The sequence below is a fragment of the Nicotiana tabacum genome, chromosome 24 (genome assembly GCF_000715075.1).
Source record: "Nicotiana tabacum cultivar K326 chromosome 24, ASM71507v2, whole genome shotgun sequence".
Classification (NCBI taxonomy): domain Eukaryota; kingdom Viridiplantae; phylum Streptophyta; class Magnoliopsida; order Solanales; family Solanaceae; genus Nicotiana; species Nicotiana tabacum.
In genome coordinates this window covers 112,210,219-112,229,733 of record NC_134103.1, presented here as the reverse complement: position 1 = coordinate 112,229,733, position 19,515 = coordinate 112,210,219, and the positions used below count along the sequence as shown (strand labels likewise).

At 41.3% G+C, this 19,515-nt stretch overlaps 1 protein-coding gene across 1 annotated transcript; it reads right to left on the bottom strand.

The window, feature by feature from the left end:
• Positions 1-6,251: 6,251 nt before the first annotated feature.
• LOC107773171 (uncharacterized) lies at positions 6,252-6,890 on the bottom strand (the record flags this gene model as incomplete). Its single annotated transcript, XM_016592625.2, has 1 exon — positions 6,252-6,890. A coding segment is annotated over one exon (426 nt), but the record flags the coding sequence as incomplete, so codon positions are not given.
• Between the last annotated feature and the right edge of the window lie 12,625 nt (positions 6,891-19,515).

Sequence of the window (19,515 nt, the reverse complement as noted above, 5' to 3'; positions counted from 1 at the left end):
AGAATCCGACTGGACTCTGAAACATCTAACCTCACGAACTGATTGGCCAAAATCTAAACATCTGCAGCTAACGGCCTCTCACCAATCGGAATATACGCAAGGCTGCCCATACTCACAACCTTTCTACTCAAAGCATCAACTACCACATTGGCTTTTTCGGGGTGATACAAAATGGTGATATCATAGTCTTTCAATAGCTCCAACAATCTTCTCTGCCTCAAATTGAGATCTTTTTGTTTGAACAGATAGTATATGCTATGATGATCAGTAAATACCTCACACGAGACACCATAAAGGTAATGCCTCCAAATCTTCAGCGCATGAACAATGGCTGCCAATTCTAGGTCATGAACAGGATAGTTATTCTCATGAACTTTCAATTGCCGCGACGCATATGCAATCACCCTTCCATCTTGCATTAATACTGCACCAAGCCCAATGCGAGATGCATCACAATACACCGTATAAGATCCTGAACTTGTGGGCACTACCAACACTGCGTTGTAGTCAAAGCAGTCTTGAGCTTCCGAAAGCTCAACTCACACTCGTCTGACCATCTGAATGGGGCACCCTTCTGGGTCAATTTGGTCAGTGGGAATGCTATAGATGAAAACCTCTCCATAAACCGGCGATAATAACCTGTCAAACCCAGAAAACTCTGGATCTGTGTAGCTGAAATAGGTCTAGGCCAATTCTTAACTGCCTCAATCTTCTTAGGATCTACTTTTATGCCTTCTGCCGATACAACATGCCCCAAAAAGGCAACTGAGTCTAACCAAAATTCACATTTTGAAAATTTGGCATATAATTGATTATTCTTCAAAGTCTGAAGCACAATCCAAAGATTCTTCTCATGCTCCTCTTGACTGCTGGAGTAAATCAAGATATCATCAATTAATACAACTACGAAAGAATCCAAATAGGGCTTGAATACCCGATTCATCAAATCCATAAATGTTGTTGGGGCATTTGTCAACCCAAATGACATCACTGGGAATTCGTAATGCCATACCGAGTCCGAAAAGCTGTCTTAGGGACATCGGATGCCCTAATCTTCAACTGATGGTATTCGGACCTCAAATCGATCTTTGAAAACACCTTGGCATGAAGTTGATCGAATAAGTCATCAACTCTTGGCAACGGATACTTGTTCTTGATAGTAGCCTTGTTTAACTGCCGATAATCTATACGCATCCTCATTGAACCATCTTTCTTCTTTACAAATAACTCTGTTGCAACCCAAGGGGAGACGCTGGGTCTAACGAATCCCTGGTCAAGCAAGTCTTGTAACTGCTCCTTCAATTCTTTTAGTTCTGGCAGGGCCATACGATATGGTGGAATAGAAATGGGCTGGGTTCCCGGAGCCTAATCAATACAGAATTCAATATCTCTATCGGGTGGCATCCCCGGCAAATCTGCAGGAAATACATCTGGAAACTCACGGACAATTGGGACTGAATCCATAGAAGGAACATTTACACTAGGATCGCGAATATAAGCCAAATAAGCTAGACACCCCTTCTCGACCATACGACGAGCTTTCACATAAGAGATAACCTTGCTGGTGGAATGGCCAGGAATCCTTTTCCACTCTATTCGAGGTAACCCCGGCATGGCTAAGGTCACCATTTTGGCATGACAGTCCAGTACAGCATGATAAGGTGACAGCCTATCCATTCCTAAGATAACATCAAAATCTACCATATCAAGAAGTAGAAGATCCACGCTAGTCTCAAGACTCCCAATAGCAACCACACATGAACGATAGACATGATCTACCACAATAGAATCTCCCACCGGTGTGGACACACACACAGAAGCACTCAGAGAATCATAAGGCACAACCAAATATGAAGCAAAGTAGAAGGACACATATGAATAAGTAGATCCTGGATCAAATTAAACTGAAGCATCTCTATGGAAAACTGGAACAATACATGTGATTATGGCATCTGATGACTCGGCCTCAGGCCTAGCTGAAAAAGCATAAAAGGTTGGTCCCCACCACTCGAAGCTGTATCTCTGGGACGGCCTCTAACTGGCTGGCCTCCACCTCTAACAACCTGACCTCCACCTCTAACTGTCTGACCCCTGCTCCTAGCTGGCCGGATAGGCGGTGGAGCAACTGGTGCCGGTATGATGGCACGAGAATCCTACTGAGATCTGTTGCTCGACAACCTAGGGAAATACCTCCTGATATGACCAATGTTCCCACACTCATAACACCCATCCTGTTGTGGTGGTTGCTAAAGCTGAAGCTGACCCGAACGGGCCGGATAACCGCTGCAATGACTCTGGAGCTGTGGTGCACTGATAGGAGCTGAATGTGCACTAAATGTTGGCTGCCCAGAGTAAGGCATAATAGGACCATGACTCTCTGAAGCACCGTGAGATGCCTGAAGTGCTGAATAAAATGGCCTGGAAGGATGATCCCTACCATAAGTATCCCTGCCTCCAGATGAGGCACCTCTGAAATTACCGGAATGACGGGGCCTCTTATCTGACACTGGCCCTCTCTCCTAAGTATGAACTAACTCGATCCGCCTAGCAATATTCACAGTTGTCTGGAAGGAAATATCACTCCTTTTCTCATTGGCCATCTGAAGTCTGATAGTATAAGTGAGTCCATCAATGAATCTTTTCACCCTCTCCTTTTTAGTAGGAAGCAAGACGATGGCATGATGTGCTAAGTCCACAAATCGGGTCTCATACTGGGTAACGGTCATACTACCCTGCTGGAGACGCTCAAACCGCCTACGGTATTCCTTTCTCAATGTAATAGGAAAAAACTTCTCCAGAAATAGCTGTGAGAACTGGTCCTAAGTAAGTGCAGGCGAATCCGCTGGTCTAGCAAGTACATAATCTCTCCACCACCTCTTGGCGGAACCAGTCATCTGAAACACAGCAAAATCGACTCTGTTGCTTTCAACTATTCCCATGTTCTGCAGCACCTAATGGCAGCGGTCAAGATAATCATGTGGGTCCTCAGAAGGTGTACCACTGAAGTGAACTGGAAAGAGCTTAGTAAACTTGTCCAATCTCAATAAGGCCTCAGAAGACATGGCGAGTCTATCACCGACCTGTGCCGCAATAACTGGTTGAACTATCCTAACTGGCAGGACTGCTGGAGTCTGATACTGGGGATCCATCTGCTCTGGAGTGGGAGTAGTGGGAGTTTGTGCTCCTCCCCCATCCTGTGAGACGGCTGGTGCCACTGGAAATATACCATTATGGGCCACACCCTCCATTAGGCTCATCAAACGGACTAGAGCGTCCTGAAGTACTGGAGTAGCTATGAATCCTTCCGGGACCTGAACTGGTCCAACATGTACAGTCTGAGCTGGAACCTCTGCTTCAAAATCCACCTGAGGCCCCAAACCAGGTGCTGCTGCTTGAGCTCTAGACTGAGCTCTACCTCTACCTCTACCTCGACCTCTGGCACGACCTCAGCCTCGGCCTCTACCACTGGCCATAGTTGCCACCGGGGGATCTGACCCATGTCCGTCGGTAGATGTATTACGTGTTCTCTCCATCTGCGAGAAAATAAAAATAGAAAGGTTCAATCATCGATGATAGAATAAAATCGCACGACAAAATAAGAAAGAAGTGATATTGTTCCTAAACTTCATAGCCTCCAAGAGATAAGTACAGACGTCTCTGTACCAATCTTTCAGACTCTACTAAGCTTGTTCGTGACTGGTGAGACCTAAATAACCTAGTGCTCTGATACCAACTTATCACGATCCGAAATTCTCACCTTCAGGACCGTGATGACGTCTAACATTTCACTTGCTAGGCAAGCCAACGTTAGAATAATTTAAACTATTTTTAACAATTCACCTTAATTAAATAGTATAGAAACCAATAATCGAAATAATATCTGAATTTAAATGTGCAACCAAAAAATAATACGATATCTAAATACCATCCCAGAACTGGAGTCACAAGTGCACGGGCTTCTAGAATAATACAAACAAGGGTCTAAATAAAATAAAGTTGTCTAAAAGGAAGCACACAATTAAGATAAAGTAGAAGGGGACTTCAGAGCTGCGAACGTTGTGCAGCTATACCTCAAGTCTCCTTTGATAGCCGAATCCGAGCAAATCTACAATACGCCACTGGGACCAACTCTGGTATCTACACAAGAAGTTCAGAGTGTAGTATAAGTACAACCGACCCCATATACTCTGTAAGTGACGAGGCTAAGGCAAATTGCTTACATTAACACGTACGCAATAATAATGATAATAACAGGAATAGAAGTAAGACCGGTAAATCATATCAATAATTGAAGTCAATCCAATAGTCATAAACCTTCAATTAATTTCTGTTGCGGCGTGCAACCCGCTCCAACAATATAAACTTAGAATAATTCTGTTGCGGCGTACAACCCGATCCAACAATATAATTTTTCAATTTAATTCCATTGCGGCGTGCAACCTGCTCCCACAATATATACTTTCAATAAATCTGTTGCAGCGTGCAACCCACTCCAACAATATTAACTTAAAATAAATCCGTTGCGGCGTGCAACTCGCTCCATCAATATAATTAAACAACTCTTAAATGTAAAAATACTCCAATAAATACCACATATAATAAGAAATTATTAGGCAACAAAGCATACAATAATTATGATTTATTTAAAAAATAAGTAATGACAAGTAGCAATTAATTATAGAAATCAGGGAGAAATAGGCAATTTAATATTTAATATACTAAATGTCAAGTAGCAATTAAGACACATAATTCAAATAAGCATGTGACAATTATAGCATGAATCCAAGACAGAGTATTGGACAAGAAGTATGAGAGAAATAATTAATATAATAATTAATTCATGATTTAAAATAATTTATGATTTTCAGATAAATATGCAAACAATCAATTTGACGACGTATAGGCACTCGTCACCTCGCCTATACGTCGTTACACATGAAATTCACATAGCAACCCATGACCCCTTGGACGCCCCCCGTGGCGTCCTGGACGAGTCCAACCATATAAAACTTATCAAATATCGATGTCAAATGGACCTTCAAATCCTAAATTTTCGTTTTTGGAAAGGTTTACAAAAATTTTAATTTCTTCCATCTAAATCCGAAATAAATGATGAATATAGATATGGGCTTATGAAATATCATCAATATATGATAAGGAACACTTACCCAGTCCGAAGTCGTAAAAAACTCCTTCAAATCGCCCAAAACCCGAGGTTTTAAAACTCAAACAAAAATGGCAAAATGACTGATTTTCGATCCCTTATGTTTGCGTCAATTTTCGCTTCTGGGACGAAATGGCCGCATCTGCAGTGTTGCTTTTGCGACTGAAAATGTTGCTTTTGCGAAGAAGCACTGGCTAGCTGAAGCCTCGCATCTGCGGAGGCATTTTCGCTTCTGCGATGCCAAATGCGCATCTGCCCTGCCTTCCGCTTCTGCGAACGCAATGTCTGCTTTTGCGGACTCGCAGAAGCGTCCAGTTTTCCGCTTCTGCGGCTTCTTGACCAGCTCCTCTCTTTTCGCTTCTGTGACGGACTTCATGCTTTTGCGGAGCCGCTTCTGCGGCCAAGGCTTCGCAGAAGCGAACACACTAGAAGCAGCAAATTTCAGAATTTGCTTAAGTCCAAAATTTGATCCGATTTCGATCCGAATCACACTCGGGATAATCGGGACCCCCATCTGAATATACCAACAAGTCCCGTAACATAACGTGGACTTACTCGGGGTCTCAAATTACGTCAAATAATATCGAAATTATAATTCACACCTCGATTTGGACTTATGATTTTCAAACTTTTCACTTTATAAAACTCGCACCGAAACGTGTTAAACTAATCCGGAATGACTTCAAATTTGGCGCACAAGTCATAAATGACATAACAGAGCTATTTCAATTTTCAAAATCGGGTTTCGAACCCGCTATCAATAAAGTCAAATCCGCGGTCAAACTTTGAAAATCTTTAGCCTTTAAGTTTCTAGTTTTCGTTAAATGACGATAATTCGAGTTAGGAACTTCCGAATTTGATTCCAAGCATACGCCCAAGTCCCAAATCGCGATACATACCTACCAGAATTGTCAAAATATTAATCTGGGTCTGTTTGCTCAAAACGTTGACCAAAGTCAACTCAAATGAGTTTTAAAGGTCCATTTCACATTTAAATCAATTTTTCAAATAAAAACTTTCCATAAAATTTTATATACTGCACACGCAAGTCGAGGAATGCTGAAAGGCGCTATTCGAGGTCTCAAAATATAGAAATGAATGTTTAAAATTAAAGATAACATATTGGGTCATCACACTACTACATATTTCTTTTACGGTGCCACAAACCTCACACTATTGAGGAACTACAAACTAGAGTAATTAAACTAGTCTAAATTACTTGTAAGGAGATGAAAAAAATGTATTATCACTATAAGAAAGCAAGAGAGCTATGTGATGTGATGATTTCTTCTAAGCAACATTACAAATATGAATGTGTCACATTTCGAACATTAGAATTAGGCATGAATGCTAAGATCATGAGAAGAAGCAGTATGAAAATGGGGAGAAGCAGCAACAAGAAAGGTGGTGGGGGCAATGGTGGAAGAATCAATGGCAGAAGTAGCAAAGATGCTGTGAGACAAAGGAGCAGAAGCACTGACTCTAAGCTGAAATAACTCATTGATAACATTCTTTTGCTATTCTCTTGTTTGAATGAACTGCTATAGTCCGTCTTCTTTCCTTGTACATTGATCTTTCTTTGGACAGCAGCAGAGTTGTTTACTCTTTTCAAATCCATAATGTTGCTGAAATACTTATGTTCCAAATTAATAAAGCCGTTGTTGGACCTCAATTTAGCTTCAGATGATTCCATGTGCAAGCTAGATTCCAAGGCTGCGAATTCGGATTAATCTATACAATTTTGTGTTTGATGCTTGTACTTCTTTGACTTGAACCAATCTCTTCAAATTTGATTTTGGATCTTGTGATTTCCTCAAAATCTTGTCTTTCTTTGAAGGGGCAGAGAAATGTAAACCTCCAGTAAATATATTGATGAGTTATATCAGCAAGTAGTTTCTCTTCAACCAGCTATATGTTAAATTGTATACTGAAGGATATGGTGGAAAGGAAAGAAACACAAGGAAATTAAGCACAAGATTTGGTATAGGGGAGAGGAATGAGGAAAGGGTGAAAAAAGAAATGTAGCAGTATTGAAAAGAATGAAAGGAAATGAGTTGTGGATATTTGTTTTCTTGATTTAAAATTTTGGTTGTTTGATACTAATGAGGTATTATATGTCTAATTATGTTAGATTAGAGAGAAGAGGTAGAGAAAGTGGGGTTGGATTCAGTGAATTACTTAATAAAGTGGGGACAAGGTGTTGAGGTTTGTGGTAATAGGGGGATGTCTCTTTGTCCAAGGTTCTTCACCCCTGGACTATATCACCAAGTCCTTTACCCCCTTCCTCCACCCTTCTTCTTGTCTCCTTGTCTTTTCCACCAACCAAAAAATACTTATTTTTATTCAATATTTACTTCAAATTGATAGATTTAGAGCCCGTTTGGAGATAAGAATTTTTTTATTTTTTTGAAATTTTTATTTTTTTTCGAAATCAGTGTTTAGCCATAAAATTTCTAATTTTCACTTGAAAATGAATTTTTGAATTTTTCAAAAATATAAAAAAGTCCAAAAAGCGATTTTTTAAAATTTTCACTCACAAAACTTCAAAAACAACCCAAAATTATATTCTTGTCTAAACACAACTCTAATTTTCAAATATCATTTTCACTTGAAAAATTTTCACTTTTTTTTTGGAATTTTACAATTCTTAAGTCCAAACGCCCACTTAAACTGCAGGTTTCTTTCCAACTTAAGTAGGTGTTTGGACATAAAAATTGTAAGTTTTGAAAAAATTTAGTATTTGGAGTTAAGTTGAAAAATAATATTTGGAATTTGAAATTATATTTGGTCATTGCATTTCACTAGAAAAAATCTTGCAGCTTTGTGAGTGGATTTCGAAATTTTTTTAAAAACTTACAAAAGTTCATGAACAAACACATCTTTGGAAAAAGAATTCAAAAAAAATAAAATTATTTATGGACAAACGGGTCCTAAAAGTCTCCAACATAATTTCTAATCATTTCAACCTAAAAACCCATTGGCTAATGAAGAATTCAATAGAGGGAAAAATGTTGTATTGCACTGGAGTATCTTTGTAATTATAGCTAGAATATATTTAAACCTCTACTTTTATATAACAGAAATTACAAACATTTTCTCATTAAAAAACAAATTTCAATACAAAATGTGCAAATTATTAAAAAAATTGGGGATTTGCTCCTAGTACCCACTTTATAAATCCGTTTATTTATTATCTTCATTGTTTGCTACAATAGATATTGATATACTTTTCTAGAAAGAAATTAATAAAAATCAAAGAATTGTACTTGAAAAAGATAAGTGGGATTACAGGGTAATATTTGGTTCGGAAGTAGAACAGCAGCTAAGCAATCAAAGATAATTGGTCCTTTGATTTGGAAACAAGGAATATTATATTAAGACTAGAATTAGGAGTACAAACAACACAATCTTTCTTATATTACATGTTGGTCTTCATCCTTTAAAATTCCTATTGAGGTCATAGCTGCAAGTGAGAGATAAAGGAAAAGTACAGAGTCTTGGCCCACGTTGACATAATACATTAGTATTATATTATAACATATGCATGATACTACATTAAAAAGAGTTTTCAATTCATAAATAAATGAAATTTATATAAAGAAAAGAAATAACAATAAAGTGTTCTTAAGTTATTAGAAAAGAAAAAAGAATTTATAAATGAAAATTCATGTACTAAATTAAATTAAAATAAAATTTATGTGCACATATGGTGAAAAGTGGGCAGGATGGATGAGTCGTGAGTGATGTGACCGACCTTTTGATTCAATGAACTTAATTTCATTCAAAACCACCTTTGAAGCAATTGAGATTCTTAGCTTGTTCCTCGTACAACACCGACCTTCTTGCATTAATTTGGAGCTCTCTTTTATTTGTATAAATATAACGGACTAGTCAGTTTTCAAACTGGTAATTAAAAAATAATCAGCGTTTGCAAAGTGTTTGAAAAGTAGTCACTATTTTGCTGCAACACGGAAAGTTCCAGCAAAATATACTGGAGATTGGTGCACTTGTGTATGAACTTCCAACATATTATACTGAAACTCCAGCACATGGAAAGTTCCAGCATAATATACTGGAGATTGGAGCACCTGTGTATGAAGTATGAACTTCCAGCATATTATGTTGGACCGGCATATCATGCTGGAACTCCAGTATATTATGCTGGAACTCCAGTATATTATGCTGGAAGTTCACATGTAAAAAATTTGAACTCGAGTATATTATACTAGAATATTTTTCGGATTTTGAACAATATTTTCGTTCAGATTATCTTTACATGAAAAGTGGCTAAATTTCGATTACTTTTGAAACTGTGGCTATTTTTCAATTACCACTTGTAAATCTGGCTATTTTTAAATTTCACCCCTTTTGTTTCTCTTATATACATACAAGCAAAAATGGGTCAGGATTTAAAGTTTATAGATTATGAATATTTTGATACGAAATTCATAGTGTATACGATCAAAACCGAGTTTTGCCCGTCGTATGATTAATCGAGATTGGAACATGATGGTTCAAGGCTCATCATTGTAATATCGAGCGATAGTGCGAAGAATATATTGTCGAGCTCGAGACCCAGAGACCGATCAAGATCGAGGTCGGTCAAGATCGAGATCGGCCAGGATCAAGATCGAGCCAAGAAACAAAAAGTCGTTACAACCGCAATTAGGGGGAGAATCTCGGCGGAAATCATGGCACGTATCAAGAAGAGGACGATTAATTAGCCTATCATGAGAGTCCTTACTATATTTAGAATTGTATAAAGAGTAAGACTCCCCTACTATATAAAGGGGTATAACCATTTGTAAAGGGGGTCTCAGACAGTAAAAAAGCAATATACTACTCTTTTTTCAATGTTCTCGATACTGTGTTACTTTGCTTATATTTCCTTTGTTGTTTCATTTGGTTCGAGGGCCCAAGCTATATATCTCATTTGGTTTGCTTTTATTTTTCTTTACAGTCAATTTCAATATCAGTTTGCATATTTTATCAGTTTGTGCTAAGTAAAATCATGTGTCCTTAAAACCACATATAAATTCAATTGTTATCCGTTTTTAGGGTAAACAGTTTGGCGCCCACCGTGGGGCTAAGGACAATAGTGATTGCCTGGTGCTAATTTTCATAACGCACACTGCTTTACACTTGTTCTTGAAAGCATTTTTGAATTTTTATTCCACGATTAGCATGTCGAACTCTCAAGCAGTACCTACACACATCGACAACGGCCTTGGTTTTCATGGCGAAAACGACAATGTAGCCTCCCCAGGAAATGAAGTGTTTCCAGTTGACCTCGAGGGAGTACCAGTTGCAGACCCCATCGACGTCAGTTCCCATGTTGCCCTGAATGCAAATCTGGGCGTCGACTCCGAAAATAGCATCCGCAGAAGCGTTCGATCAGCCGGTCAGAACTCACAGGGTGGCAAATAAGGCGGAATCAGCCTTCGAATAATATTCGAAATGTTGCAAGCCCAACAAGCTGCAATAGCACAACTTCAAAATCAGAACCACACACCGAGTAGGGTCGAACCCGAGCCATCATAGAAAATTATTCACAAGGCCGAACCAATGCTGGGGAGGTCAAATGGGAGTGAGTCAGGAACCGACCCCTCTATCTTGAAAATGTTCGAGGAGCTGACAAAGCGAATTGAATCGGGGAAGAAGAAGATTGAAGCGAATGACAAAATAGTGAAAACATATGACTCCCGAGTTGATCAAATTTTGGGAGCACCATCGATGTTGAAGGGTTTGGATTCAAAGAAGTTCGTACAAAAGACCTTCCCCCCCCCTCTCCCCCGAGCGCAGCTCCTAAGCCCATTTCGAAAAAATTCTGCATGCCAGAAATTCCCAAGTATAATGGAACTACCGACCCAACGAGCATGTCACTTCTTACACATGCGCAATAAAGGGGAACGACTTAGAGGACGATGAGATTGAGTCCGTACTGCTAAAGATATTCGGAAAAACTTTATCAAATGGGGCGATGATATGGTACCATAATTTATCACCTAACTACATTGATTATTTTACCATGCTCGCAGATTCCTTCGTCAAAGCGCACGCCAGAGCGATAAAGGTCGAGACTAGAAAGTCAGACCTCTTCAAAGTAAAACAAAAAGAAAATGAGATGCTTAGAGAGTACGTATCTCGGTTCCAAATGGAGCACATGGATCTGCCCCCAATCGCCGACGATTAGGCCATTCAGGCTTTCACTCAAGGCCTAAACATACGAAGTTCGGTAGCCTCACAATAGTTGAAGCAGAACTTGATTGAATATCCAGCTGTAACCTGGGCCGACATGCATAATCGGTACCAGTCAAAGATTAGGGTCGAGGATGACCAGTAGGGGACTCCTTCCGAGTCCGTTTATCCAAACAGGACCATCAACAGAGTTAAAAGGGATATTGACTGGGAACCACAGTCAAACATAGATCGATATCAGCCATACGATGGAGATCGGAGAAACAGCGGGCCTGATAGAAGAAATGATCGAGGATAGAGCTCTCGAGGGCTCATGAGTAAGAGTGGTTTCGACAGAAATGTCGAACCCAAAGAAGCACCACGACTATCGGAATACAACTTCAACATTGATACATTAGCTATTGTATCGGCCATTGGGCGCATCAAAGACACCAGGTGGCCCCGCCCTCTATAGACTGATCTAACCCAGAGAAATCCTAATCAAATGTGCAAATATCATGGCACCCATGGTCATAGAACGGAAGATTACAGACAACTGAGGGAGGAGGTAACATGTTTGTTCAACGAAGGGCATCTTCAAGAATTCTTAAGCGATCGGGCTAAAAATCATTTCAAGAACAGAGATTCAAACATACAGAATGAGCAAGAAGAGCCACAACACGTGATCCACATGATTATTGGAGGGGTCGATATTCTTCATGATCCTGTATTCAAACGCACCAAGGTGTCGATCACGAGGGAAAAGCAGACTCGAGACTACATACCGGAGGGGACCTTATCTTTCAGTGATGGGGATGCAGAGGGGATCTTACAACCCTACAATGACGCACTGGTAATATCTATTCTTATGAATAAAATTCAAGTTAAACGTGTTTTGATTGATCCATGTAGCTCGGCCAACATTATTCGATTGAGGGTCATAGAACAGCTCGGCCTACAAGATCAAATCGTGCCTGCAGTCCGAGTACTTAACGGCTTCAACATGGCAAGCGAAACCACCAAGGGTGAAATTACTTTGCCAATGAACGTGGACGGGACCATCCAAGAAACAGAGTTCCATGTGATCGATGGTGACATGAGGTATAACACCCTACTCGGAAGGCCTTGGATCCATAACATGAGGGCAGTGCCCTCGACCCTTCACCAAGTTCTGAAGTTCCCGACATCGGAGGGAGTCAAAACAGTGTACGGGGAGCAACCCACTGCCAAGGAAATGTTTTCAGTAGATGAAGTGATACCAGTATCGACACTCTCATCAACGAAGGGATCGAAGGGAAAACAGAAGGCCAAATAACAACCACATATACCGGCCTCGACCCAATTGTAGGAGAAAGGGATCAACGAAGATGACGACTACTGGATCCCTCGAGCCTTCATAGTTCCCTATGACTCCGATGCCACCAAGTCAAAGGTCGAAGAGCTGGAATAAATCACACTGGCCAAGCATCAACCCGAATGAAAGGTATACCTGGGCACGGGGCTAACCCCCGAGCTCAGGAAAAAACTTATTCATTTCCTTAAAGCTAACATGGATTGCTTTGCCTGGTCCCATCTCGATATGACATGGATTCCACCAGAAATTACCACTCACAAACTAAGCATGGACCCTAAATTCTACCCGGTAAAGCAAAAGAGAAGGCCCCAGTCCGAGATCAAACATGCCTTCATCAAGAACGAGGTAACCAAACTTCTCAAAATAGGATCCATTCGGGAAGTAAAGTACCCCGAATGGTTAGCAAACATAGTGGTAGTCCCTAAAAAGGGAAACAAACTTAGAATGTGTATAGATTATAAAGACCTGAATAAAGCATGCCCCAAGGATTCTTTTCCTTTGCCAAATATTGATCGTATGATCGATGCCACGGCAAGCCACGAGACTCTCAGTTTTCTCGATGCCTACTCTGGGTACAACCAGATACAGATGAACCTGGAGGATCAGGAAAAGACCTCGTTTATCACTAAGTATGGTACCTACTGTTATAATGTAATGCCATTCGGTCTAAAAAATACTGGTGCAACTTATCAACACCTAGTAAACCAAATGTTCGAAGAACAAATAGGAAAATCAATGGAAGTTTATATTGATGACATGTTAATTAAGTCCCTGCGAGCATAGGACCATTTAAAGCATTTGTAGGAAACTTTAAATATATTAAGGAAGTACAATATGAAGCCCAACCCCGAAAAGTGTGCATTCAGAGTTGGCTCGGGCAAGTTTCTTGATTTCATGGTGTCCAACCGGGGAATGGAGATCAACCCCGATAAATTTAAAGCTATTGATGATATCACGATAGTGGATAATATAAAGGTTGTGCAGAGGCTGATGGGGCGGATAACCGCCCTAGGATGATTCATTTCGAGATCCTCAGATAGGAGCCACCGATTCTTCTCGTTGCTTAAGAAGAAGAGCAATTTTGCATGGACTCCGGAATGCCAGCAGGCCTTAGAGGAACTAAAGCGGTATTTATCGAGCCTACCGCTGCTTCACACCCCAAAAGTGGATGAACAACTTTACATATACTTGGCAGTCTCGGAGATAGCGGTAAGTAAAGTCCTATTCCGAGAAGAACAAGGTAAGCAATTCCCTGTCTATTATGTTAGTCGAACCATGGGTAAGGTCGAAACTAGATACCCACATTAAAAAAATTAGCGCTTGCTTTAATAAGCGCCTCTAGAAAACTAAAATCGTATTTCCAATGTCATCCAATATGTGTTATAACAACTTATCCTCTTTGAAATGTTTTGCATAAACCCGAGATTTCGGGTCGATTGTCCAAATGGGACATAGAAATCAGCGGGTACGATATTGAGTATCGACCCCGAACCACCATCAAGTCTCAAATCTTGGCAGACTTCGTAGTTGACTATACGCTGGCCCTCGTACCCGAGGTTGAAAAAGAACTACTGATAAAATAGGGTACATTTTCGGGAGTGTGGACCCTCTTTACGGACGGTGGCTCAAACACAAAGGGGTATGGACTAGGCATCGTGCTAAAATCACCCATAGGTAATGTAGTAAGACAGTCTATCAGAACTACAAAATTGACTAACAATGAGGCCGAGTATAAGGCCATGATTGCAGGTCTCGAACTAGCTAAAAGCTTAGGAACGGAGGTCATAGAAGCTAAGTGTGATTCCCTCCTCGTGGTAAACCAAGTTAACGGGACTTTTGAAGTCCGAGAAGACTGAATGCAGAGGTACTTGGATAAACTACAGGTGACTCTACATCAATTTAAGGAAATGGACCTTGCAACATGTACCTCGAGAACAGAACAGAGAGGCCGACACTCTTGCAAACTTAGGTTCGTCGGTCAAGGACGACGAACTCAACTCGGGGACAGTCGTACAACTCATGAGATCGGTAATCGAAGAAGGTCACGCCGAGATAAACTCCACGAGTTTAACCTGGAATTGGAGAAACAAGTACATAGAGTACTTAAAGAACGGGAAGCTTTCATCGGATCCAAAGGAGTCAAGAACTCTGTGCACAAAGGCAACACGGTTCACTTTGTTCAAAGACGGAACGTTGTTTAGAAGGACGTTCGTCGGACTGTTAGCAATATGATTAGGACCAGGAGATACCGACTACATCCTACGAGAAGTTCACGAGGGCAGTTCTGGAAATCATTCTGGTGCCGAATTGCCGGTCCACAAAGTAATCAGACCAGGGTACTATTGGACCGATATGGAGAAGGATGCAAGGGAGTTCGTTCGAAAATGCGATAAATGCCAAAGGCATGCGCCCATGATTCATCAACCCGGGGAACTACTCCACTCGATCCTCTCCCCATGGCCCTTCATGAAATGGGGAATGGACATCGTTGGCCCTCTCCCGTCGACCGTAGGTAAAGTTCAGTTTATTTTATTTATGACTGATTGTTTCTCTAAATGGGTTGAAGCATAGGCTTTTGAGAAAGTCAGAGAAAAAAAAGTCATAGACTTCATTTGGGACCACATCATATGTCAATTCGAGATGCTCTCTAAGATTGTATGTGATAATGGAAAACAATTCATCGGCAGCAAAGTAACTAAATTTTTCGAGGATCACAAGATCAAAAGGATCCTATCAACACCTTATCATCCCAGCTGGAATGGACAAGCCAAATCGACCAACAAAACCATCATCCAAAATCTAAAGAAGAGATTGGCCGACGCCAAAGGAAAATTGAGAGAAATACTACCCAAGGTTCTATGGGTATACCGCACAACATCGAAATCTAGTACCGGAGCAACACCGTTCTCGTTAGTCTACGGCGTTGAAGCTCTGATCCCGATCGAGGTCGAAGAACCTAGCTTCATGTTTCGATATTCAACATAGGAGTCAAATAACGAGTCCATGCATACGAGCTTAGAATTGTTGGACGAAAGACGCGAAGCTGCTCTCGTCCGATTGGCCGCCCAAAAACAGCGGATCGAAAGATACTACAATCAAAGAGCCAATCTTCGACATTTTAACATCGGGGACTTGGTGCTAAGAAAAGTCACCCTCAACACTCGAAATCCGAATGAAGGGAAACTAGGTCCGAACTGGGAAGGATCGTACCAAGTTCTGGAAATCATCGAAAAAGGATCCTACAAGCTCGTCACGATAAATGGCGAACAACTGCCGAACAATTGAAATGTATCACACCTAAAATGATACTACTACTAAGGTACGACCATTTCCGTTTTCATTTATATTTTAAAACTAACCATTGCAGGTGGTCGACCAGGAACAATGAGGGATTCTTCGACACGTAGCCTTTAGGTCTGAAAGCACGCGTTGCACTCTTTTTCCCTTAGAACGGTTTTGTTCCAAATGGATTTTCCGGCGAGGTTTTTAATGAGGCAACCATTGATCGTGCTAACTTAGAACAATTCAACAGTATCCGAGGTTTCTTTACAATCAACCTTGAACACTGGGGCATTTCCCTCGAATGTCAACTTTGATACGAGGAAGTTACTTCATGGCAGCAGGGTCTCGATAGGAAAAATTTGTAAGGGCCAAATGGTCAAACGAACCGTGCCCGCATAGTTTGCTCGAGTCCCGGCACAAAACATGTACGCATGTATAATCATTTTATAAAGAGAAGTATTTTTCTTTACAATTCCATACTCTCGACCAATTATGTAAATAGGCTTAAGTGCCGACTATAACCAGAGTTCGGATAATTACCCCCACGCCCGGGGACTACCGTCCGAAAAATAAACGAGATCGAATTATTAAAACTCCGAGATCATAAGACCTTTTAGGCAACCATCAATCTTTATAGGCCACAGCCAATTCACTCGGAGACTAACTCTTCAGGGAAAATAAGCCCAAGGGGCAAATCCCGAACTAAAGAGGCTACAGTCGAATTAACACGGATTGGAGACATCCAAATTTCGTAACAAAGCAGGCCTTCGAATTCTTTCATAAATCGGTTAAAAAGGCTGCCCCAGGCAAAATCATAAAAGGTTTCGATAAAATCAAGTCTCGAAAACTCTAATGAGTATAAAATTATTCGAACTCTTGAACGATTCCTTATTTCGAGCCAAGGCATTATGAGTTTTTTGCAAATACAGATGAAAAAAAAACTTTTTCAAGCCGAAAATGGGAGAAAGCCATAAACAACCTTTCTTACAAAAGCCTAAAGACTAGATTACTTCGAGTTCAAGCAAGCACTCACTCGATCAAAAAACCTAAGGACTGTACTAGTTCGGTTCCAATCAAATTGTCTAAACTTCGGACATAATTTTATGCTAAGGCATTTTCGACCTTCGTAAAATACAGAAAAGCGAAGGAAAAACACAAGAATAAAAAAATCAAGAAAAGCCTTATATATATATTCAAAAGTTTTTTTCAAAAGGCTGAATCGGCCCCAGAAAAGATACAAAAGAAAAACAAGAAAACTAATATCCTAAGTGTCTTGGTCTTCATCGGAGGCTGCGTCCTCGGGATTTTCTCCATCCTCAGATTCGCTCGAGCTCTCGGAGTCTTCCTCAGGGAAGGCCAGCCTTCGGGCTCTTGTTTCCTCCACCTTGGTATTTTCAATTTCAACTGCAACATCGAAGCCCTGAGCACTGACCTCCTCGAGAGCTTCCCTCCGAGCCTGCCATTTAGCATGTTCGACCATGCTCTTGGCCTTGGCCTGATTGACCTCAACATCGATCCTGACTGGGCCACTTTAGCATCAGCTCTTTTATTGCCCTCAGCCACCTCGAATATGGCCAATTCGAGTTCATCGGCCAAGCCTACCTTATCAGAAGTGGCCAAATCCAATCGATGCTGAAGCTCCTTAATCTTCTCCATCTGCACCGAGGCATTTTCTTCTGCAGACAGAAGCTGGGTCTCAATCAACTCCAATTGCGCTTGGACGGCCTCCTTTTCCGAAGCAAGCACGTCCATATTTTCTTTGAATTTTTCCGCCTCGGCCAGTAGCTCATCTACCTGCGAATTGAGCCGTCCAACCTGTTCGAGCCTCTATCAAACCTGCAGAATTGGATCATTAGTGGTTATATCCAATTCATCTTCACTATCATGAAGAATTCGGAATACCTTCTCAGCCATTTCCTCGTGCTCATCTCGAGCCGTTGCCAAATCTGTCCGAAGCTTCTCACTAAGAAGTTTGTAGGAGTCACTCTTCTTAGTGAGGTTCCGAACTTCAGCCTCATGCCCCTCCCGGATTTGGAGGAAAGCCTCGTGATGCAACACCAAGGCCTATAAACATGGAAAAATATGTTAGAATTATCTACAACTCTAAGTGTAAAAGAAACGGCAGAGATATCATCGAAATTACCCGATTTAGAGCATGTTGAGCCTCGTTGAAATGGCAAGAAGGTCCTACCGCATTCATCACGGTTTGATCCTCTTCGGTCACCAAGGACCGAAGGTAACTAGTAATCCCCACAGGGGGAGAGATAATTCGGGCATCCTCCGGGATGGAGGGCACTATTTTCCGCTTGCGATCGGGATTAAAACTCGGGGCCGGGAATCAGTTCACCACCTTTGGAACCGATGAAGACCCGATAGAGCCCAACCATGGTGCTTTCTTCGGCACCGATAATCCTCCGAACCCGATAATCTCCTCCGAGGCAACTACTCGAGCCCGTCCAGAAAATCGTGGATGTCGGTCGACTCCTGAATACCCTCGTAAGATCGACCTTCTAACATGTTAGCCTCACGAATCATAGCATCCAAAATCTGAGGGGATCCGCTAATGTCAATTACCCCGAGCTCGTCCCTCTAGATATCTTCTGTTGCTGCCCGAAGAATCTTGCCCTCGGTCTCACCTTCAAAAATCTCAACTCGAGATGAGATAATCTCGGTTTTTCCTTGTTCAGGAATTATGGCTAGGTTTCCCTTATCTACCTCCGCCGATTCGGAGGATTATTGTATCACAACATTAGCCCGCACACAGGATATTTCCTCTTCTCCTTCCTCAGGCCCATCCCTTAATCGGCGGATCAAATCCGGAGGCATGATACCAGAGCCCCCCTTGGGCTTGCAAGATTTCTTCGCCGGTTTTTTCTTTTCCAAGACCGGGGAACTCGGTTCATCTTTTCTCTTATTCTCTTTAACCTGCTTTGGGGCAGGGACCTCTTCATCACCAGATATGGGCCTCATGGCAACATCCTTCCTAAGTCCTACAAAGGAAAAAAAAAAGGGTAAGCAAGCGAAGAACAAATGACAAACAAACTAAGAAAGAGACTTACCATGACTGCGGGCCTCCCATCGACCCTTTGATAGTTCCACCCAAGCATCCTCGGAGTGTGGTCTCTGCAGCATCAAACCTTCAACCCATTGTAAAAGACCCGGAATCGGTTCCAGCATCCGAGTCGCAGCTGTAACAAGAAAGAAAAAGAGGATCAAGAAAATGAAAGGCAGTCACAAATTAAAGCGCTCGAAGGGAAATGGGTACTCATGGTTCATATTCCATTTCTCAGGAAATGGCATATCATCGGCAAGGATCATGTCCGAGGTTTTAACTCAAACAAATTGGCCCATCCAGCCCCGATCACGAGTCTCGTCTATACTCGAGAATTACACTTTGATGGCTCGACGAGCAAGCATGATTAACCCTCCTCAATAGAGTCAGGGACTATAAAGGCGCATGAGGTGATCGAGGGTGAAAGGACATCCCTCGATTTTTCTTGAGAAGAATCGAAGAAGAATCACTATTATCCAAAAAGAA